Genomic DNA, 24,471 nt, shown 5'->3' on the forward strand with positions numbered 1-24,471 from the left:
AACCTAGAGCCTGGATTGATGCTTGGGACTATGGTGTTGTTGCCATTGTGTAACAGTGGTTGTGAAATTGACACATCTGGCAGCTCGATGTTCCGGGCTTTCATTATTTCAGACACGATCGAGAGAGAGGCAAAAGAGGTGTAGGATTTGCGTAACTAATCAGGGAGACTGTCACAGTACTCAGAGTGAACATACCGGAGGGTTTATCCTCTTAGGCGATATTGGTGGAGCTTAGAACGGGCAAGCACTCTCTCTGCAAGCACTCTCTCTGCTTCTCTATCTCCCCAATAGTAAGCGGGAGATAGAGGACCGGATATGTAGACAGATTTCCAAAATGTGCAAAAACACTTTACCTTCCCCAATATTAACTTCCCAATATTAACTGGGACTTGCTCAGTGCCAAAGGCTCAGATGGTGCGGAATTTGTGATGTGTATCCCAGTGGGGACAATGATCACAATGCCATAAGTTTTAAGATTGTTTTGAATAGAGAGAAGGCTGGACCTTACTGGAAAGTACTAAACTGTAGGTTAATTGGCTTAGGTAAAAATTGTATATTGCCTCTTAAATGCAGGATAGTGCTGTTGTACGGGGATCGCTGGTCAGCGCAGACTCATTGGGCTGAAGAGCCGGTTTCCGCGCTGCATATCAAAACCAAGTCAAGTCAAGTCAAGTCAAGAAGTTTATTCGTCACATACACATATGAGATGTGCAGTGAAATGAAAATTGGCAATGCTCGCGGACTTTGGGCAAAAAGACCAACAAACAAACAACCAAACAAACTATAAACACAATCACATATTCTTTTACATATTAAATATTGTGGGCGGAAGGAAATAACGTTCAGTAGAGTTAGTCCCTGGTGAGATAGGAGTTTACAGTCCGAATGGCCTCTGGGAAGAAACTCCTTCTCAACCTCTCCGTTCTCACAGCATGGCAACTGAGGCGTTTGCCTGACCGTAGCAGCTGGAACAATCCGTTGCAGGTGTGGAAGGGGTCTCCCATGATTTTATTGGCTCTGGAGTTGCACCTCCTTATGTATAGTTCCTGCAGGGGGGCGATTGAAGTTCCCATAGTGCGTTCGGCCGAACGCACTACTCTCTGCAGAGCCTTCTTGTCCTGGGCAGAGCCATTCCCAAACCAGATGGTAATATTTCTGGACAAGATGCTTTCCACAGCCGCTGAGTAGAACTAAATTAAAGTAAAACTGGAGTAAGGCAATGTACAACATTTGTAGGCAGGAGCTCTGGAGGGAACCCTGGGAGCAATCGTTATCTGATAAGTCCACATGTGAGGTGTGGGAGCCATTTAAAAACCAGTTGATTGAACCTCAAATGTGGCATGTTCCAGTGAGGAGGTGGGATGATAAGGATGGCATGGTAAGAGATCCTTGGATGACCAAAGAGGTTGGAAATTTGGTCATAAAGAGAAAGGGAGGGCGTGCAACATTTAAGAGGATGGAATCAGACAGGAGCTTTGCAGAATACGAAGAAAGAAGGAAATAACTCAAGCAGGCAATTAGAAATGTGTGACCACAAAATGCCTTTATCGAGTTTAAAGACAATTCTAAAGCTTTTTTAAGTAAGTAAGTAAGTAAGTAAGTAAGTAAGTAAGTAAGTAAGTAAGTAAATAAGTAAGTAAGTAAGTAAGTAAGTAAGTAAGTAAGTAAGTAAGTAAGTAAGTAAGTAAGTAAGTAAGTAAGTAAGTAAGTAAGTTTATTGGCCAAGTATTCACATACAAGGAATTTGCCTTGATGCTCCACGCACAAGTAACAACATGACATACGGTGACATTTACGAATGACTCAGAAAACACAAAACATTAATATTTTAACCAAATTTAACAAACAATTTAACAATATTTTAACAAAATATTTTAACAAAATTTAAACAAAACATTTACTTGTTAAATTTTTGTAAGGTGTCCTTGAGACTCTTGAAAGGCGCCCATAAATAAAATGTATTATTATTATTATTATTATTATTATTATTATTATTATTATTATTATTATTATTATTATTAATAATAATAAAATATTAAAGATAAAACACCATTGATCAAGCATGTGAACCAACAAAATACCAGATCAAAGGGTGGCTATAGATTTTTGGCTGTCAAGTAGAGCAACTACTCCTGGATAAAAACTGTTTTTATGTTTTTATGCACACCTATATTTAAACCAAGAGGATAACCAGAGAGAAGGTTGGACTGCTTAAAGGGCCTGTCCCACTTACACGACCTTTACAGGCGACTGCCGCGACCCGGGATAGGTCGTGAGAGGTCTATGATCGTGAGAGGTCTCCAAAGTCGTAGCGTCTTTCTGGTCGCCGCTGAATTTTACACATGTTGACAATTCCAGCGACCTATAACGGGGTCGCGGCAGTCGCCTGGGAAGGTCGCGTAAGTGGGACAGGCCCTTAAGGATAAAGCAGGGAATTTGAGCTTGGAAAGAGAATAATAATAATAATAATAATAATAATAAATACTTTATTGATCCCCTCAGGGAAATTCAGATGTCCAGAAGCCCCCAACCAACAAACCCACAGATTCAAAACGAACGCAGACAGGAAATACATAGAATACACTGTGGACACTACCTGAGAGCAATAAATACTTAAAAAGACCAATAATTAACAATTAAAAATTAAAAATTGCAAGAATGCATCCCCCTACAGCCTAGCGGTCTGAATTATAAAATCTAATGGCTGCAGGGGTGAAGGATCTCCTGAACCGCTCCGTTCTACAGGGCAGGGAGAGGAGCCGGTTGTTGTTCCGAGTGCTCTTTTGACTCTCCAGAATTACATGGAGGGGATGCCCGGGGTTTTTCAGGATGACCTGCACCTTGTGCCTCATACGCCTCTCAAGCACATCCATCCCAGAGTCTACTCTCCCCTCCAGCACTGAGCTAGCTCGTTTAACCAGTTTGACCAGCTTCTTGTTGTTTTTTGCACTAATGCTGTTGCCCCAGCAGACAACAGCGTAGAAAATAACACTTGCAACCACAGTGTTGTAAAACATGTGCAGCATGTCATTACACACATTGAAGGATTTGAGCCTTCTGAGGAAAAAGAGTCTGCTCTGGCCTTTTTTGTAGAGGGAGTCAGAGTTGACGGACCAGTCCAGTTTGTTATCAAGGTGCACTCCAAGGTATTTATATGCCTGCACCACCTCAATGTCAGCCCCAGCAGCGTTGACCGGCTGAAGGGGGAGCTCGGACCTGCCAAAGTTAACCACCATCTCTTTAGTCTTAGTTGTGTTCAGGATGAGACAGTTCTCTTCACTCCAGGCACAAAAGGAACTGGTCAAGTTCCTGTATTCCTCCTCCTGCCCGTTCCTTACACATGCCACAATCGCTGTATCATCTGAATATTTCTGTACGTGGCATGTGTCAGACTTATAGTTAAAGTCTGCTGTATACAGGGTGAAGAGGAACGTAAATAGTAGAGTAGTGTTTCTGGTATTAAGGGAATGGTTATGTGCAGACCTTGTATCCAGAGACCAGGATAAATGATCTAATAATCTGGAAGCTGAAGTGCAAATTCCACAGCAACTGAGAATTTTAATTTAGGAAATAAATCTGAAATTTTGCACAAGTATCAGATTTCAAATATATTACACATCATTAAAACCATACAGACTTTGTGATTATGTTGCTAAAATAACTATCTTTAATTTTGCTAACATTTTGGAAATAGTTGAGCGGGTGGGAAGGAATAGTTGACCAGGTTGACAGGGTGGAACTGTCAAAGACTGGAGGGTGAGAGGGTCAAAGTTTAGAGGGGACATGTGGGGCACCTTTTTTACACAGAGAGTGATGAGTGCCTGAAACATGATGCCAGAGGTGGTGGTGGAGGCAAATACAATAGTGGCATTTAAGAGACTTTTAGACAGGCATTTGGAGATGCAGGGAATGGAAGGGTATAGATAATGTGCATGCAGATGATATTAGTCTGAAGAAGGGTCACCCATCGCTTCTCTCCAGAGACGCTGAGTTACTCCAGTATCTTGTGTCTCTCTTCTGTGTAAACCAGCATCTGCAGTTCCTTCCTACACATGCAGATGAGATTAGTTTAATCTGCCATCATGTTTGGCACAGACATTGTGGACCGAAGGGTCTAGTCCACTGCTGTGTGGATCTGTGTTCTATGAATGGGTAGAGTCTGAGGCGTCTGTACAATCCCAGGCCTCTGTGTAAAATGGATGTTTAAACATCTATTGCTCTATTAATGATGTAATACAGCAAGGATACAAGCCATTGGGCCCAACTTGCCCATGGTGACCAAGGTGCCCAAGCTGCTCTAGTCCCACCTGCCTGGTGCATTTGGTCCATGTCCCTCTAAAGTTTTCCTATCCATGTACCAAAGACAAATGTCTTTTAAATGTTGTTATTCTTTTTGGCTTAATTGACTCCTCTGGCAGCTTGTTCCATATACCCATCACCCTCTGTGTGAAAAAGATTGCCCCTCAGGTTCCTATTAAATCTTTCCCCTCTCACCTTGAATTTATGTCCTCCGGTTCACCCTGTCTATCCCTCTTACGATTTTACACACTATATAAGATCACCCCTCATGCCTCCTTGCTCTAAGGAATTCAGTCTTAGCCTGCCCGGCCCTCAAGGCCTGGCGACATCCACATATATATCTTTTCTGCATTCTTTCCACCTTTATGACAACCTTCTTAGAGCAGAGTGGCCAATACTAAACACCATATGTGGCCTAACCAATGCCTTGAACAGCTGCAACGTAACATCCCAACTTTTATGTTCATTACCTTGACTGATGAAAGCCATTTGTCTTTATCACCCCATAGAAACATAGAAAATAGGTGCATGAGGAGGTCATTCCCCCTTTGAGCCAGCACCGCCATTATTTGTGACCATCTACAACTGATGCCACATTCAGGGTACTGTGTAGCTGTGCTCCAAAACCCCTCTGCTCTATATCAGCCCCCCAGGGCCCGATCATTCACTGTGAACGACCTGCCCTGGTTTGACTTTCCAAAATGTAACACCTTGTGCTTATCTGCGTTAAACCCCATTAGCTAATCTTCAACCCACTGGCCCAGCTGATCACAATCCTGCTGTAATTTTTGATAACCATCTTTGCTATCTACAATACAACCCACTTTAGTGTCATCTGCAAATTTACTAATCACGCCTTGTACTCACATTTTCATCCAAATCATTGATATAATCCACAAACAGCAATGATGATTCGTATATCTCAGCCAGGGCTCTTATAATTTATTCGCTTGCCTCCCACAACATCCTAAGATTTATCTGATCAGACAGTGGAGATTAATCTACCTTCATATTCCTTACGACACCCAGCTGTGATTGACTGTGTTGAAGACTGTTCTCAAGACATCTCCATTAACTGTACCAGTCTTCACGATTTTCAGTGGAGAAATACTAATTGAGGACCTTGCCCATCTTCTGCGGATCCACAGAGACCATTTTGGTTTCTCAGGGACTGTATTCTCTCTCTAGTTGCCCCCCTTCCCTTAATATTCTCAGTCGTATAGTTATTGAGTCATGCAGAATGGAACAGCCCCTTCGGTCCAATGTGCCCATGCAAACCAAGATGTCCCATATACACTGGTCCCACCTGCCCCTGTTTGACCCATATCCCTCTAATCATTTTCTATTTGTGTACCTGTCCAATTATCTTTTAAATGTTGTTATCTATATTACTAAAAGTCTGTTCTTGATCAGTTTTGGCCTTCTGTGCTGCGATTTCCGAGAGAACAACGCCACCTACGGCCGTCATTTTTCGCAACCTCGCTCAGAGCCCCCCCCCCGTCGATGAAAAATTACAGATATATTAATGTTTTTACAAAATTCCCCATTCTCTCTGCTGCCCCTGCTGGAGGGAGGGGGAGGGAATATAAAACCAGGAAGTGGTGTGCCTCAATCAGAGCTCTCTGAATGACACTGAACAAATGTCTCCACAGCTGTGAGTACCCATAATGTGGTTTGAAAATGAAAATATGGTCAGTTTGAGGAAAAAAGCACTGCCTGCAAATGGTTGTTTGGGGGGTTTGGGTAAAAAGGCACTCTCTCTCTCTCTCTCCTCCCTACTCTCTCTCTCCCCAATCTATCTTTTTCTCCCCCTTCTCCCTCTCTCTCTCTCTCTCACTCTCTCTCCCCTCTCCTCCCCTTCGCCCTTGTCTCCCTTCCTCTCTCGCTCTCCCTATCTCTCTCCTTTCTCTCTCTCATCTCCCCCTATCCCTCTCTCGTCTCTCTCTCCATCTCTCTCTCCCCTCCCCTCCCCCCTCCATTCCCTCCCCCCCCTCTCCCTCCCCCCTCCTCTCCCCCCCCCCCCTCCCCCCCCCCCCCCTCCTCCCCCCCCTCCTCCTCCCCCCTAGATGTGACTGCAAGTTGGGGGCTATACATCAGTAGATAGGGTGGTTATGGGGTAAAAGCAAATTAATAATATTAATATAATATCAAGGGGGGCAATTAGCGTGAGTGCGGGGGGGGGGGATAGTTAGTGTGTGTGACGCTGCATGCCGCCTCCCCCCCCCACAACCGCACGTTGGGGGAACAGACCCAACGGGTCTGCACTTGGTCTAGTATTATATAAAATTTCTTTGGATTTCCTTAATATTATTTGCCAGAACTGTATCCTGTCCCCTTTTTGCCCTCGTGATTTCCTACTTAAATATGCTCCTCTGGGGATACACTGGATCTAAGCTGCCTCTACATGTCCCATGCCTCCTTCTTTTTTCTGACCAGAAGCCTCAATTTCTCTTTTCATCCAGACTTCTTTACTCCCACCTGCTTTGACTTTTGCTCAAACAGGACCATGCATGTCCTGAACCTTTGTCTTCACACTTTTAATAGGTTTCTACTTTCTAGACTGCAAATAACCTACTCTAATCGACTTGAGTAAGTTTCCTGTCTAATAGCATCAAAGTTGGCCTTGCCCTAATTCAGAATTTTAACTAATGGGCCCGCCCTGTTTAATCCATAGCTATGCTAAAGCTGATAGAGCTGTGATCGCTGTCCCAAACGGTTTGCCTACAGACATATTGCATCACAAACAGGGTGGTGAATCTGTGGAATCCATTGCCACAGAGGGCTGTGGAGGCCAAGTCAATGGCAGAGACAGATAGATTCTTGATTAGTACGGGTGTCGGGGGTTATGGGGAGAATGCAGGAGAATGGGGTTTGGAGGGAGAGATAGATCAGCCAAGATTGAATGGTGGAGTACACTTGATGGGCCAAATGGCCTAATTCTGTTCCTATCACATGAACTTATGAACAGTACAGTCACTTGCCTTTCCCAATTTCCTAATAGATTAAGCTTTGCTCTTTCCCTTTTTGAGCCCTCTATATATTGCCTGTGGAAGCTTTCTGGAACATATTGACATTCCCAGTCTATATTGGGAAGGTTAAAATCCCCTCCTGTGAGAACCCTATTAGTCTTGCGTCTGCCTGCAATCTCCTGGCATATTTGTTCCTAATTCCCCTTAACTATTTGTGGGCCTATATGTACACTCCCAACAAGGTGACCATCCCACATTGGCGAGATCAAACGTAGACTTGCCAATCATTTCGCTGAACATTTGCGCTTGGTCCGCCAAGGCTTACTGGATCTCCCAGTTGCCAACCATTTCAACTCCCCTTCCCATTCTCACACTGGCCTTTCTGTCCTGGGCCTCCTCCATTACCAGTGCGAGGCCACACACAAACTGGAGAAACAGCATCTCATATTCCACTTTGGTACCTTGCAGCCCAACCATATGAATATTGATTTCTTCAATTTTAAATAACCTCTCAAAACACCCCTGTCCCCTCTCCCTCAAACCTCCCCCCACTCTTTACCCCCTCCCTTTCCCACCTCTGTGCCCCACCTGGGCTCCCTCCTATACCCCCCCCCCCCCCCCCCCCCCCCCCCACCCCCCCAGTCACCCTCCCCTGCCAATTTCCTCCCTCAAGCTTTACAATCTGCAACTAGGACAGGTTTGGAGGGGTATGGACCAAATGCGGGCAGGTGGGACTAGTGTAGCTGGAACATGTTGGCCGGTGTGGGCGTTGGGCTGAAGGCCTGTTTCCACACTGTATCACTCTATGACTCTATGACTCTATAACTCCACACCTTTCTTCCTTTCTTATCTTTGCCCTTTATTTCAACCAGCTAACTATCAAAACCCCCCTGTGTTCAAGAAGGAACTGCAGATGCTGGAAGATCGAAGGTACACAAAAATTGCTGGAGAAACTCAACCCCCCTCCCTGGCCTGTTTCAACCTATTACCGCAGGTCCTGCCTCTCCCTTCTTCCAGCTTTCTTCTTCCCCTCTACAATCAGTCTGAAGATGGGTCTTAACCCAAAATGTCACCTCTCCATGTTCTCCAGGGATGCTGCCTGACTTGCTGAATTACTCCAGCATTTGTGCCTTTTGTGTATTAACCAGCATCTGCAGTTCTTTGTTTCTGCTTTCCCTTTTTTATTCCTCAGCTCCACCCATGTAGCCTCACTGGACAAACCATCCCAACCCAGGTGACCTATATGCGTGCTATCCACAGAAGCAGATCAATAATCACATATTACAATCGCTCCACACACTTAAATCTCTATTACAACGGCAACATGTTTAAGTCGAAAGTTGTATTTTATTTCAGTGGGAATTTGAAGATAGGGACAGAGATGCTACACAGAGATTTTGATAGGAAGGAAATGTTACAGCAGCTGAATAAAAGATTGGTCAAATAGTAGGTTCAATGAAGATTGGGCGAGGGGGATTGGGAGTGGGGGGGAAGTATCTATAGCTTGGGGCTTGCCTAAATGAGTACTGAGATGGATTATCATTCCACACAAAATTTCTTAGACAATAATACCTTTTATGCAATTATCACAACATTATGCTGGATATGGATCAACGGACTCTGTATGGTACATGCTTGTAAATTAGTAAAACAAATGGTCTTCTTTAAGTACTGTTGTTTCTGGGATGGGATGACTGATTACAAATAACCTACATTCTATATTTTGTCATAATGTGGCTGAAACAATGGCATATTTTGTGATATTTATTGAGATAGAAAGATACAATTGAGTTTGGGCAAAATATTACCTTGCAACATTCTGTATGATATTGTGAAATGGAACTCAGAAATTATGGGAGGATTACATGAAACTACAATTCAAAGGTAATGAATATACTGAGTATTCTTATTTCCATCATGAACATACAATAGTGATATAGGACACCAGGTCCTACTACGGTACTCATGGTAAACTCACGAGCTACTACGGTAAACTCACGAGCTACTACGGTATGACTATGCGTTAAAAAGTATCAAATTTTTACATCCCGAGTATATTTTACTCGTGGACATTTTTCAACATGTTGAAAAATCTTCACGAGTTACCACGTTTCCCGAGTACCTGCCATTAGCGCTAAGAGCTCCGACGTACCTGCTATGTTCATTTTACGTGCTTACCACGAGTTTTGATTTTTTTTAAACTCGGTAGAGCTCTTGGGTGAACTCGCACAGTGGGACAGGGCTTTTACAGCACCAGAGACCCGGGTTCGACCCTGACTATGGGTGCTGTCTGTAAGGAGTTAGTACGTTCTCCCCACGATCTGCGTGGGTTTATTCCGAGATCTTCGGTTTCCTCCCACACTCAAAGACGTACAAGTTTGTAGGTTAATGGGCCTGGTATAAATGTAAAATTGTCCCGAATGTGTGTTGAAAGGTGATAATGTGCGGGGATCACTGGTTGGGGTGGACTCGGCCGGTTAAAGGGCCTGTTTTCTCGCTGTATCTCAAAACTAAAATAAAATAAAATAAATTATACTTTAACTATGATCTTCTTAAACTCACAAAACATTCTCTTATTGTCTATCTAAACACTGTAAATAGTTCAATTGCAATCATGTATTGCCTTTCTACTGACTGGTTAGCACAGCTTTTCACTGTACCTCGGTACACGTGACAATGAACTAAACTAAACGCTCTTGGACAACTGCCATGTCATTCTCCTTAATCGATAAATCAACACACTTTTACCACCCACCTCTATATCGCCTTTAAATATCCAAAACTGCCCTCAGATAGATCCACTATTAGGACATGTTTATTGCTATGCATTCTCACTTTTATCATTTTTTCAGTCGCGGTTGTGTAGAACTATACTAACTGGCACCTATGACTTGCTAGCAATCCTTGCCTATTGTGCTGCAGGGTATCCACGATGTCACTTTTATTTGTTGGAACAGTATTTTGCAGTTGCCCTGGTAATATTCTCCACTCATTCCAACACTTGGCTATGCTCTTGCGGGCTTTATTTAATCTTTTTTCCCCCTCCTCTCTTCAGCAGGGCGCCTGACGTCAGGCAGACTTTGTGCGCTGTGAGCTCTGGTACAGACTCGCCGACCCGGGAGAGAACGGGACAGTGGAGAGGAGAGGAGAGCCGAGAAACAGCAAGCAAGCAAAGCAAAGCAAGGCAAGGCAAGCTGCAGAGAAAGGATCGGACACCACCCTCGACCATTTCAGCTAAAAAATGGGTAAGTGCACACACGTAAACAGGGGGGCACTTGGAGATTTTTTTCTATATGTCCCCCCACCCATCCCCATCGAAATGTACTGAAGTTTAGAATCGGAAACTTCCTATTCACACCGAGCTGTCAAATTCTGAGCTGGGAAAGTGAAGTTACCCTTTGTTGCAAAATAATAGGTTATCAATGACCGTTACTCGGGATTTTCTTGTTGTAAAATGCTACAGAAATAACATTGAAATAATATGATTGTAATGTATCTCCGCTGTAGCTGTTCTCCGTTATTTTGTACAGCCGAGGGGTTTAATTTGCAATGTGTTCATTCGAAAAGTTTTGACTTCTCCTGATGTCGGATCGTTGCACGAACAACTGTCTGGGAGCCTGTACAATTCTGGGAAGGAAAGACCACGGATGGGGTTTGCTTTATGGGGGGGTTTTCTTCGTGATATCCCCACGAGGTTATTTATTGCAAGAGGTGAAATAGCTTCCAGCTGACCCTGGGACAAATGGATCAAGCGGACTGGAAAACACTTGGTGTCCAAATCGCAAAGCTCAAGGAATGATTTAGTTCTCGGTCTTTTATCATTCTCTGTTCAATTTAGGGGATCCTCTGCAGATCAGAGAATTTACCCCCCAAAAAAATTCAGAGACCTAAAACGCAAACGTAAAAAAAAAGTTATGCTTTAATCATCATGAGAACTCGAATGGTGATTTATCGCAGCTGTTCCAGAGGAGGATATGGTTTGAGGCTTATTCTTGCCTGGCAAGATTACCAGGAATTTTATATTCTTGGCATGCAGACTTTTTTTCCCCTCTCTGGTAAGTACTGCATTCGCAACGACAGAGGTGCACAATTACTTTTGGAAGTTTTCGCAGGATTGCTGTCCGGATCTTTTTTTCTTTTTGACCCGCTGATGAATTTACCACTTACTGGACTGAAACACGTTGATTATTTTGCCTGCTGTTCCATGCTGGGGTTTTTTTTTCCACTTAAGCTGAAAATGTTTAAGGGGCCTCTTGGTGGTCACATGCTTCATAAACTGTCCGACTGCAGTAACAGTTGTGTTAGCCCTGGGCATTCAGTGCATTGCGTGGATGTTTGGTTGCCTGACAATTCACTTAATATTAAGATGCAACAATTCCTGAAAATAAACTTCTTGTTTGGAGGATGGGTAATTAGATATTGCATTTGGCATGAAGCAGATACCCTAGGTTTGAGATTGATATTTAATTTGACTTCATGATACACACCTTTTAGTTTAGTTTATTGTCACGTGTGCCGAGGTACAGTGACAAGCTTTTGTTGCGTGCTAACCAGCCAGCGGAAAGACAATACATGATTACAATTGAGACATTTACAGTGTATAGATGCATAATAAGGGAATGACGTTTAGTGCAAGGTAAAGCCAATAAAGTCCGATCAAGGATAGTCCGAGGGTCTCCGATGAGGTAGACAGTAGGTCAGGACTGCTCTCTGGTTGTGGTAGGATGATTCAGTTGCCTGATAACAGCTGGGAAGAAACTGTCCCTGAACCTGGAGGTGTGCATTTCACACTGCTACACCTTTTGCCAGAAGGGAGAAGAGAGAGTGGCCAGGGTGTGACCCTAATTTGATTATACTGCTGGCCTTGCCGAGGCAGCGTGAGGTATACATTGAGTCAATTGGTGGTTCACATGTTTAGTGGATAATTTTCTGGGTTCACATGTTTAGTGGATAATTTTCTGGATTAAAAACTTTAATGGGGAGCGGGGAGGGAAAACAAGGACAAATTGGATTGGATTTCATTGAATCACATCGTATAAAGAAGCCCTTGGAGATCTCATGCCTTTTGCCCAGCTCTTACAAAGAGTTACCTAATCAGCACTACTCCTTCCTCTCCTCCCTGTGGCACTGTATATTTTCCTATTTGGCGTATACCCAATTCCCTTTCAAAAGTTGCAGACAAACTAGCATCCAGATCCTAGCAACTGGTTACATTGAACTTTTTTCAGGTTCTTCGGTCCATCATTTCGAATCAATTCTTCTGCCACAGGAAAAGGCTCCTCGTCATTTAATTTCAAGAGGATTTTTGAAATTTATTATGTATTGAGAAATTAATGTAGGATTGGATTTATGCAGTAGATATGAAAAGAAAAAGACTGCAATTTTCTACGTATTGTGTAAAATTTAGGTTGTCGTTTTGGCATGTATTCTGCTAGCTATTTCTGGCATTCCCTCTTGCAACGAGTCCTAGTTGAGGCAGGCTAATTGGTAACACAAGTAACTGCAGATGCTGGAATCTTTCGCAAAAGACATAGTGTGGGAGGGACTCAGCAGATCAGGCAACATCTGGTGGGGGAGGGAAGTGACAATGTGCTGGAGTAACTCAGCGGGTCAGTCAGCATCTCTGGAGAGCATGCATAGGTGACATATCAGGTAGGGACATTTTTTTAAGACTCTGAAGAAGAATCCCAAGCCGAAACACGGGTCTGAAGAAGGGCACTGACCACAAACGAAAATGTGAATCTGATGAAGGATCCTGGCCTAAAATGTCATCTATCCGCATTCTCCAGAGATGCAGCCTGACCCACTGAGTTACTCCAGCACTTCGTGTCTTTTTTTTCCGCAAACCAGCGCCTGCAGTTACATGTTTCAGCATTGGGAGAGGAATGGAAAGGTGATGGGCCCACCCCCTCCCCAGATACAAACTGAGCTGCTGAGACAAAGACCCATTTATTTATTTGCCTCTGTACTCCACAATTTGAGATTTGTAATAGAAAAATATCATATATAGTTAAATAGCACATTGTCAGATTTTAATACAGGCCATTTAAAAAAAAAAACATTTTGGTTTCACCATGTAGAAATTACAGCAGTGTTTATACATGTGTAAAGAAGTCTCAACAACACATTGTCTTAACTATGGTTTATTAACTGTTCACAACACTACTGCTCTAGCTGTACGTGGTCTGTCACCAGAGCTAGAGAGAGAGAGCCAAGGGTGGGAGCATGCAATTATACACCTAATAGGGGGAGTGGTTAGAGGTGGTGAGGTCACTATGTTAAAGGCACATGCACTAGCCATCTACAACATGGTCCCTCAATTTCAGGGCACCATAATGTTTGGGACACAGCAATGTCATGTAAATGAAAGTAGTCCTGTTTAGTAATTTGTTGCGCATCCTTTGCATGTAATGACTGCTTGAAGTCTGTGATTCATGGACATCACCAGTTGCTGGGTGTCTTCTCTGGTGATACTCTGCCAGGCCTGTATTGCAAGCTAGTCCCCTTCAGTTTTCTCTTCAGCACATAACAGGGATGCTCAATTGGGTTCAGATCAAGAATTGAGCATTTTTAACTTTGAAAAACTCCTTTGTTGCATTAGCAGTATGTTTAGGATCATTGTCTTGCTGTAGAATGAACTGCTGGCCAATGAGTTTTGAGGCATTTGTGTGAACTTGAGCAGATAGGATGTGTCTATACACTCCAGAATTCATTATGCTACTACCGTCAGCAGTTGTATCATCAATGAAGATAAGTGAGCCAGTACCTTCAGCAGCTATACATGCCCAGGCCATGACACTCCCACCACCCTGTTTCACTGATGAGGTGGTATGCTTTCGATCTTGGGCAGAGAAGCATACTTTGATCTTGCCATCACTCTGATATAAGTTAATCTTCATCTCATCTGCCCACAAGACCTTATTTCAGAACGGTCGTTGCTCTTTTAAGTACTTGGCAAACTGTAACCTGGTCATCCTAGTTTTGCAGCTAACCAGTGGTTTGCATCTTGCAATGTAGCCTCTGAATTTCTGTTCTTGAAATCTGTGGACAGTGGTCATTGACAAATCCATACCTGACCCCTGAAGAGTGTTTCTGATCTGTCGGACAGGTGTTTGGGGATTTTTCTTTTTTATAGAGAGAATTCTTCTGTTGTCAGCTGTGGAGGTTTTCCTTGACCTGCTAGTCCCTGTGCGATTAGTAAGCTCACCAGTGCTCTCTTTCTTCTTAATGATGTTCCAAACAGTTGATTTTGATAAGCCTAAGGTTTGGCTGATGTCTCTAACAGTTTTATTCTTGTTTCTCAGTCTCATCATGGCTTCTTTGACTTTCATTGGCACAACTTTGGCCCTCGTGTTGATAAACAGCAATAAAAGTTTCCAAAGGTGATGGAAAGACTAAGTGCTCTCTTATACCTGCATTAAGGAGGCGATTAAACCCACCTCAGCAATTACAAACACCTGTGAAGCCACGTGTCCCAAACATTTTGGTGCCCTGAAATGGGGGACTATGTATAAACACAGCTGTAATTTCTACATGGTGAAACCAAAATGTATAAGAATAGCCTTTACTAAAATCTGACAATGTGCACTTTAACCCCATGTGATTTAAAAAAAATCTATTACAAATCTTAAATTGTGGAGTACAGAGAAAAATAAATAAATGATGGGTCTTTGTCCTAAACATTATGGAGAGCACTGTATGTTGTGGAATGGCACCAGTGGGCATGGACCCAGAACCAACATCATCTCAATGGGCCAAATGGCTTTAATTTGTGAAAACAAACATGAAGTATGAAGTACAGTTCCTTGGTGTTGGGGGCTCTTTAATAATTTAGTAATAAATCTTTTTTTTAAACTTAATAAGAGGCAAGTAGGAAAAATCCATTTCCATGGGTCATCGTGATAGTGAGATAGTGTGAGGATAGGCACGGCCATAGATGGGTCTGTATGAACATCAGTAAGGCCTTTGATAAGGTTCCACGTGGTAGGCTGCTCTGGAAGGTTAGATCGCCTGAGATCCAGGGAGAGCTAGCTGCCTGGATACAGAGTGTAGGAAGGAATGGCAGGTGCTGGTTTAAACAAAAGATAGACACAAAAAGCTGGAGTAACTCAGCAGGTCAGGCAGCATCTCTGGGGAAAAGGAATGCAGTGATGCTGCCAGACCTGCTGAGTTACTCCAGCTTTTTGCGTCTATCCTCTTGGCTTTGTGGGAGGAAGTAGAAGGTGGTGGTGGTGGGAGGTTGTTTTTTGGACTGGAGATGTGATTTGTGGTGTACCTTGGGAATCAATACTGGGCCTGTTTTATGTCAATGATTTGGATGCGAATGAACAAGGCGTGATTAGTAATTTGCAGATGACACTAATGTAGGTGATATTGTAGACAGTGAAGATGGTTACTAAACAGTTCTGCAGGATCGTGATCAACTGGGCCAGTGTGCTAAAGAATGGCTGATGGAATTTATTGTAGATAGGTGGAAGGTATTGCATTTTGGGAAGTCAAACCAGGGCAGATCCTTCACAGCGAAGGCTAGGGCCCCGTGGAGTGTTGTAGAGCTGAGGGATCTCGGAGTACAGGTACGCAGTTCCCTGAAAGTGGCATCACAGGTAGATAGGCTGGTAAAGGCTGATAGCTTTCGTCAGTCAGGGTATTGAGTATGGAAACTGAGATGTTATATTGCTGTTGTACAAGTAGTTGTTGAAACTGCAAACTGCATTGGGTGTTCAGTTGCTGCAGGAAGGATTTACGAGGATGTTGTCAGGACTGGAGGGCCTGAGGTATATGGAGAGATTGGGTAAGCCAGGACTTTATTCTTTGGAACCCTGGAGGCTAAGGGGTGATCTTTTGGAGTGGTATAAAATGATGAAGGGAATTTGAGAGGGTGAATGCACAGTGTCTTTTGCTCAGGGTAGGGGAATTAAGAAGCAGAAGACATAGGTTTGCAGTGAGAGGGGAAAGATTTAATAGGAACCTGAGGGGCAATCTTTTCACTCAAAGGATGGTGGATGTATGGAATGAGTTGCCAGAGGACGTAATTGAGACTGGTACAATAACAAAGTTTTAAGAGACACTTGGACGGGAACGGTTTAGAGGAGTATGGGCCAAACATGAGCAAAAGAGCCTTGCTCTGATGGGGCATCTTGTTCAGCATGGGTAGGTTGGGCTGACGGGCCTGTATTTGTGCTGCATGACTCTCTGACTCGATGATACAAATTCATGATCGCCACCAAGGCAATGGACCACACAACACTTTTTGGTCTGCTCACTTCTGCAAAGCCCATGCTGGGCTCAAGGTTTTCAATTTAATTTATTGCAACATGTACCGAGGTGCAGTAAAAAGCTTTTGGTGCCTGCTATTCGTTAGCAGACAGACAGTGCATGATTACAATCGAGCCATGTACAGTGTATGGATGCATGATAAGGGAAGAATGTGTAGTGGAAGGTTAAGCCAGCAGTTCGATCAAGGATAGTCTGAGAGTCACCAATGAGATAGATAGTAGTCCGGCACTGCTCTCTGGTTGGGGTAGGATGATCAGTTGCCTAATAACAGCAGGGAGGAAACTGTCCCTGAATCTGGAGGTGTGCGTTTTCACATTTCTATACCTTTTGCCTGATTGGAGAGGGGAGAAGAGGGAGTGGCCAGGGTGCGATTTGTTCTTGATTATGCGGCTGGCCTTGCCGAGGCAGCGCGAGTTATAAGTGGAGTCAATGGAAGGGAGGTTGGTTTGCGTGATGGTCTGGGCTGTGTCCACAATTCACTGCAATTCCTTGTAGTCTTGGATGGAGCTGTTCCCAAACCAAGCCATGATGCATCCCGATAAAACGCTTTCTACTGCACATCTGTGGAGGTTGGTGAGAGTTGTTGGGGACATGCCTAAGCCTTCTAAGGAAGTCGAGGCATTGGTGTGCATTCATGCTTTCTTGAAGTTGGTTAACAATGTAGGGCTTCAAGAGTTTCTGAGGCCAGATATTCTGTCCATGGAGGCAGTCACAGGGAGAAGTCAGTGAAGAATTTATTGACGTGTTATCAGTTGCCTCAAGGAAAGTTCTTGTTTGTGATCCTGTTTTGGCAGCCGTGAAGCACGTCATTCAATCTCTTCAGTGAAACTCTTTTCTCCGCAAAGCCCAGCCCAGGGCAATGACTCAAGGTGTGGGAACTGAGGCAGTGATTAACTCAATACTTCCCTCTCTAAACTCTGGCACCTCAATGAATCCAATGCCGTTAAGTCAGTCCCTCTTTCAACGGTATGGATCTAAAGCAAATTGGGTCACAGTTGAGCCTGAGGAGCAGTCAATACTAGTTACTTCTGGCTAGCTGAGCAGCTGAGATCATCAAATGAGGGAAAGAATGTATCCAACAAAAGTTGTGTAAAATAGTAGAAACGTAATCAAGGCGGTCGGTTACGTTATAGTGAATTGATCAGGCAGCCTAGTTAGTGATTAGTTGCAACCATATCGTCAATGTATATTGAGTTTGTACTGTGCTAGGTAATAGACTGAGTATACTTCCATCTGGATGCAGATGTGTAAATGCACCACAAACCAGATCCTCCAGATGAAGTTCATGCTGCCTCACTTCAGGCCCCAGGACCTGATTTGTGCCTCATTATTTTTTTAAATCTGAAGCATTGCTAGCCCAGAAATGTGAGCTTTCTATAAAAATGTATAAGCATGGTGGAGTTAAGGTTGATTTGAAAGGGAGTTCTCAGGATCACGAAGGGTCTGGAAAAAAACCCAAATGTACTGAAATTGTTTCTTTAGCAAAAGGGCCAAGAACCATAGGGCACAGATTTAAGGTGTTTGGCAAAAGAACCAAAGGTAACATGAACAAAGAAAGTTTCCACCCAGCAAATAGTTATGAACTGTAAAAATACTCTGCCTGAAAGGATGGTGAAAGTAGACTCTCACTGAGGATTTAGACAAGTATTTGAAGGAAGGGAAAAAATAGGTTATGTCTAACATGCTAGGAAATAATAATAACTGAATTGCTCTTACAAAAGTCATGTCATGCTTTAATACTGGTAATGTTTCTCTGTTTCTATAGGTATACATTGTTATATTAAGTGTTATCGAAGTTGGTTTGCAAATTGTCAACATGTCACCATCGACTTTTTTGTTTCCCCATACTGCCCACTGCTCTAAATGATGATATACTTACCGCAAAATACCAGAAGAGTAACATTATTATCTCTGCTATGAAGGCAGCGTTTGCAGCTGTCATCTGGGCATAAATCTGTATCTCGTGCATTAGCCCATCACAGGTGTGCGTCTAGGTGTCTAGACGGTCAGATGGACACAAAATGCTGGAGTAACTCAGCGGGACAGACCGCATCCCTGGAGAGAAGGAATGGGTGACGTTTTGGGTCGAGACCATTCTTCAGATGGTCAATGCCATGCTGGCTATCAGGATATTTGGTTTAATTGCGACTATATTCACCGTGTGGGTCATGCCCACTTTCCACACTCTGCTTTACTCCTTACGCGGCGCTAACCGGTGGGCGTCGCGACTCGCGTCGCAGCGGCCTCTGCAGTCCGTCTGTCTTTTAATTATTTTTTGTCTCGTTTCAATGTAGTTTTTATGGGGTTTTTTGACGGGGTATGTGTGTGTGGGGGGGTGGGGAAACGTTTAAAATCTTTCCCCTGCACGGAGATCCCGACCTTTCCTCTGTCGGGTCTCCGTTGTCGTTGGGGCCTAGCACCGTGGAGCGGCCTCCAGCAGGAACGACCTGGGGCTCCAGTCGCGGAGCCTGCGAACCTACCCACCATCACGGAGCTGGCCGAGTTCGGAGCGGGTGGAGCTGTGGTGGCGCTCGGCTGCGACCCGACCCCCGGAGATTCGGAGGCTCCAGCCGCAGGTCTGGTGGACGGTGACACTGGGAGCCCGCGGGTCCCTGCTGGGAGACCACTTTTCGGGGCTTCCGCAACGGCGACTTCTCCTGCCCGAGTTGCGGGGTCGAAGAGTACCTGGAGCGGGGGCTTTGTATCATCGCCTGGCGCGGCTTTGAATGGCTGTGAGACTTTGCTTGCACCCACCGGGGGCTCCAACAACAAGACCCGGAGCGCGGCCTTGCATCACCCGGTGCGGCGTTAATGGCCGCGGGACAATTACCATCGCCCGCCGGGGGCTTTGATTCTGACACCGGGAGGGGAATGGGGAGTGCAGGGGAGGGATAAGTCTTTGCCTTCCATCACAGCGAGGAGGAGATGCGCTGTGATGGATGTTTGTGTAAATTGTGTTGTGTCTTGGGTCTTTTTCTTGTGTGTATGACTGCAGAAACAACATTTCGTATGAACCTCTATGAGGTTCAAATGACAAATAAAATTGTATTGTTTTGTATTGTATTGATAAGAATAACTACTGGTCTGTAGGTTTACAATTGAACAATTCAACATTATCCAAGGATTTTAAACTTTTGTTCTGAATAAGCAATTAATTTCTTCAAAGTTTCGATAAATGCTTGCAAACTAAATGATTATCTCCGCCCATCACCCCGAGTCCTAAATGGATCACATAATGTGGTTGGAGATTTGAAGACCCATTTGTGAGATCTGACATGATAATGGCATTAACATTAATATGTTGGATGTATTGCGCTCGTTTATACAGTGAGGAGCTTATCATAACCTAACCTAATTGCCGTTTTCATCAGTTCAAGTGTAATGAAGCCCTTGCAGAACATACAATTGAAACTTCACTCATTGCCAAGGAGCTGTCACGGGGCTGAGTGTGCAGTGGGCTGTTGTTGTTCAGAATATAACATCAGCATTATTCCAGCTTTTCATTTACCCATTCCAAGTACTGCATTGAAATTGGGCCGTTTACATAAACAGCCCTGTTTAAATAAACAGCCCAATTTATCGGCAGTAGTTTCAGTTTAGTTGAAGTTTAGGTGAACTAGTTTAATTTAAACTAAATTAAAACTACTGCCTAGAACTAAACTAAAACAACTGCCTAAAAAATTGGGCAGTTTATTTGCAGCTTGGCACTTTTTTTTGACGTTGAAGTTTTTAACCACTCTTGGTAACTAATTCTCTGGCTGGCAGCTGATGCAAAGTGCCTTTAAAATTGTTTTACCCATCGGAAACTCAGTGCAATGTGGAAGGACAGGGTCTAATGCCGAGGCCATAGCTTGTGACCAGTCGAACAAAGAACAATGCCTAGTTTGCAACTTCAATCAGAAATGTATGCGGCAGCTCCTGGATTGAAGTAACACTTCACACCATCAAAATGAAATTAGTTCGGGCATGGGCATCATTGTTAGTTAATTGAACTTGTCCTTCAGCATAAGAAATGTTAAGCAGTCTTTCTTAGGCTCTTGGTTGCTTCACACGATCATATTAAGCAGACATATACACCACTAGAAGCAGACAAAATTGCCTTTGTTCCACTAACATATGACGTGCCAATCTGTTTTAAAGCTGCAGTGAAAATATTGAGCTGAGGACTGAATGCATAATTATCCTTTAAACAAATTTGGTTTAGATGTGACTATTTTCAATAGCTGGTGACACCACTGTTTTATCTGGCATGTTCTCCGATATTCTTGAAAACTATTCAATGCAGTAGGACTGCATCTTATCTGGACAAATGTCTCGATTATTGAAATCCAGGGATGAAACAATGAGTTTCTCAAAGTGTAGGAGGGAACTGCAGATGCCGGTTTACACCGAAGATAGACACAAAATGCTGGAGTAACTCAGCGGGACAGGCAGCATCTCCAGAGAGAAGGTTTCGGGTCGAAACCCTTCTTCGGACTATAAAAATCACGGTAGAGAGAGTCTAGAGAAATGGAAGGGTAAGGTGTGAAAATGACAGATCAAAGCAGATGCTAATCAAGGAAATATTGAATGATTCATTGTGTGGGAAGGAACTGCAGGTGCTGGTTTACACTGGCGTTAGACACAAAATGCTGAAGTAACTCGGCGGGCCAGGGAGCATCCCTGGAGAGAAGGAATGGGTGATGTTTTGGGTCGAGATCCTTCTCAAAAAGATGACAGAAAATGGATTGTGCCAGTGCAGCATTTTTATATTATTTGCTAGTGTTGTTTTTATGATTTGGAAGTTAAACCAAATTTATTGAAAAAGCTTTAGCTGGCAAAATGCTTCAGTTGAACTATTTAATGGGTGTTGTTTGTTTCTTGAAGATTTGGGTTTGCTCCAGTTTCAATTTCTTTGCAGCTCGTTCTATAAGTGTGGAAAGTAATCAACACAGGTAGCAAAAAAAATGGATGCAGATATATGTGTAGCATGCTTGGTATTGTGTATTTAAAGTAAGGAATATCCGTCTACTTCATGGGTCCAACATGGGCTTGTGAGAGGCATTAATAAGCAATTACAGTAGAGTGAATAGAGAATCAAACCTGATGAGGCTCCAACACCACCTTGCATCATCCTCCGCAGAATACCTTTAACCTGTTATTCGTAAAGAGATAATTTACCATTTTTGTGGCTCATTACAATTAAAACACAAAGTACTTGTGCTATAACACCGTATAAGCGCTCAACCAAGAAAATAATGTCAAATTACAGTAAAACAAGCCCAAAGCCCATTAAACTGATTCTACCAACTTATGCTCAGGGCAATAACTAATTCCATATGCAATAATCAGCCACCTACGTTAATAAGCACATGGGGAAAAAAAAGATCATGTGGATGCAAGTATATCATTGGGGTTATCAAGTGGGCACCTCCCTTCACTGGTGTTTCATTGTGTTCAGCCCACAACATCTCGGGAAGACTCAACAGTTAGTTCTGGCGTCAATATACATTATGATTGTTTTCAGTAACACGAGGTATTAAAAATGCCAGCCTTAGTGAGCAGTGTTTACAAATTTAAGACAAGAACTTGGTGAGGCCACATTTGGAGTATTGTATTCAGTTTTACCCTGCTATATAGAGTGCAGAGAAGATATACGAGTTTGAGTTTGTTGCCATGACTTGAAGGCCAAAGCTGCAGGGAGAGGTTGGGCAGGCTAAGACTTTATTCCTTGGAGCACAGGAGGACGAGTGGTGATCTTATAGAGGTGTATAAGATTACGAGGGGAGTGGATGCACAGAGTCTTTTACACTGAGTAGGCGAATCAAGAACCAAGGGTCATAGGTTGAAGTTGAGACAGGAATCTGAGGGGTGACATTTTCACACAAAGGGTGGTGGGTAAATGGAATGAGCCAGAGAAGGGAGTTGAGGCAGATGCCATAACAACATTTAAAGGACATTTGGACAGGGAGATGGACAGGAAGGGTGTAGAAGGAAATGGGCCAAATGTGGACATGGTGGGTATGGTGCAGCTTGGTTGGCAAGGGGAAGTTGGGTTGAACGGCCTGTTTCCATGCTGTATGACTCTATAACTCAGGCAAGCCTCTCTTCTAGTTTGCAGGTCACTTTTTTTTAATCCAATCCTGATGCTCAAGCACATCTGTGGAATCAGCATATCTATTTTTAAATGGTCATTTAATAAAATGCAGATTGCAACAGTTGTATATCATTAATGTTACACCATTGATTACCAAGTCACGTTGTACTTGAAATAATGGTGACTGAATTTGAGCCAACGTTTCGTTGTCCTTCAAGGAGAAAATTTAACACCCTTTCCTGTGATTTGTTTTCGAGAGCACGAGAAAAGTGAGGTTATATTTTATAGCCGTCACACATATTGTGATGTGTAAGGCTACCAAATGTCCTGTAAACCTCTACATTTTTTGTGCCTTTGTGTTTGGCTCTGAATTCTGTTGCTTCAAGGTATAAAATCATGAGAGGAATAGATCAGAGTCTCTTGCCCAGAGTCGGTGAATTGAGGACCAGAGGACATAGTGTTAAGGTGAAGGTAAAAAGATTTAATAGGAATCTGAAGGATAACTTTTTCACACAAACAGTGGTGGGTGTATGGAACAAGTTGTCAGAGGAGGTTGTTGAGGCTGGGACTATCCCAACCTTTAAGAAACAGTTAGACAGGTTTGGAGGGATATGGTCCAAGCACAGGCAGATGGGACTAGTGTAGGTGGGACATGTTGGCTGGTGGGGGCAAGTTGGGCCAAAGGGTCTGTTTCCACACTGTATCACTCTATGACTCTGTGAATGAAGCAATTAATAATTATTCTCCATTTATGTTGAAAGTGACATCTTTTTATAACACTCTTATGGGCCTGTCCCACATAGGCGATTTTTTGGGGCAACTGCCACAAAATTTTTAACATGTTGACATTTTTTCGGCGACAATTTGTGCTGTCGTAAGTTGTCGTAAGTTGTCGTAAGTTGTCGTAAGTTGTCGTAAGTTGTCATAGGTTGTTGTAGGTGTTGTCATAGACAACAGGTGTTGTAGGTGAATTCCATTAAAATTAGTCCCTGGCCGTCACCTAAAGAGTTGTCTAATGAGCCTGTCCCACCTAGGCAACATTTTAGGCGACTGCAGGAGACTATGCAGTCACCACATGGTCGCCACATGTTCGCGGGTGGTTGCCGGGGAGTCGCCTTCATGGTCGTGAGGAGTTCCCTCATTCTGGGAACCAGTCGCAGCCGCATTATGGTCTCCGCAAACTTTTCACCATGTTAAAAATTAGCGGCGACCAGAATGAAGCCGCCATGGAGAGTAGCGAGAATTCTCGTGCCGTAGGTGCAGTGGTAGTGGGTCGCCAGGCGGTCGAAGGTCGTCATAGGTTCTCGTAGGTTGTAGCCAGTGCTGACCAGTGAATGTCATTGGCTCATTGGGGGAAAAAAACGTAAGCAGTAGTTTTCAGAACCAAGGATAACCGACCAGTAATGTTAAATGTCCGCCGAGCTTCACAGCCGTGTATCTCTGGCTTCTTAAAAGTTGTCTCCATTCCTTCTTCCCTCTCCCACCCCACACTTCCCTCCCCCCTCTGCCCCCTTTTTTAGGGACTTACGTGACCCTTCCCGTACACTGTGCTTTCACCGTCTTCATTATAGCACCAATTTTCCTGTTCATCGAGGTGTGTGTCTGTATCACAATGGCTTTGCACCGTGTGAATTTCACTCAGACAGCGGTCCCCCCGCTTGCCCTGTCCCCCGCCTGCATAACGGGCTGGCAAAGGAAGCGATGTGTGTGTGTGTTCCACTCTGCCAGTCGCCGGCAGTCGCCTGAAAAATTGCCTAGGTGGGACAGGCCCATTAGATAACCTAATAAAGTTTGCGATGCTTAAGCGTTCATATCTAATGCACTTCCCTCCCCCTACATTGAAAGATGATG

General features: G+C 43.7%; 1 protein-coding gene across 1 annotated transcript in view; it reads left to right on the forward strand.

The window, feature by feature from the left end:
- Nucleotides 1–10,342: 10,342 nt before the first annotated feature.
- The window catches only part of LOC129702594 (proteolipid protein DM gamma), a 181,981-nt gene continuing 167,852 nt past the window's right edge, over nucleotides 10,343–24,471 (forward strand). The window contains exon 1 of the mRNA XM_055644388.1: nucleotides 10,343–10,513. Coding sequence (XP_055500363.1) covers nucleotides 10,510–10,513 — 4 coding nt within the window. The 5' untranslated portion in view covers nucleotides 10,343–10,509. The remainder of the gene's footprint in view (nucleotides 10,514–24,471) is intronic.

The sequence above is a fragment of the Leucoraja erinacea genome, chromosome 13, assembly GCF_028641065.1.
Source record: "Leucoraja erinacea ecotype New England chromosome 13, Leri_hhj_1, whole genome shotgun sequence".
NCBI classification, from domain to species: Eukaryota; Metazoa; Chordata; class Chondrichthyes; order Rajiformes; family Rajidae; genus Leucoraja; species Leucoraja erinaceus.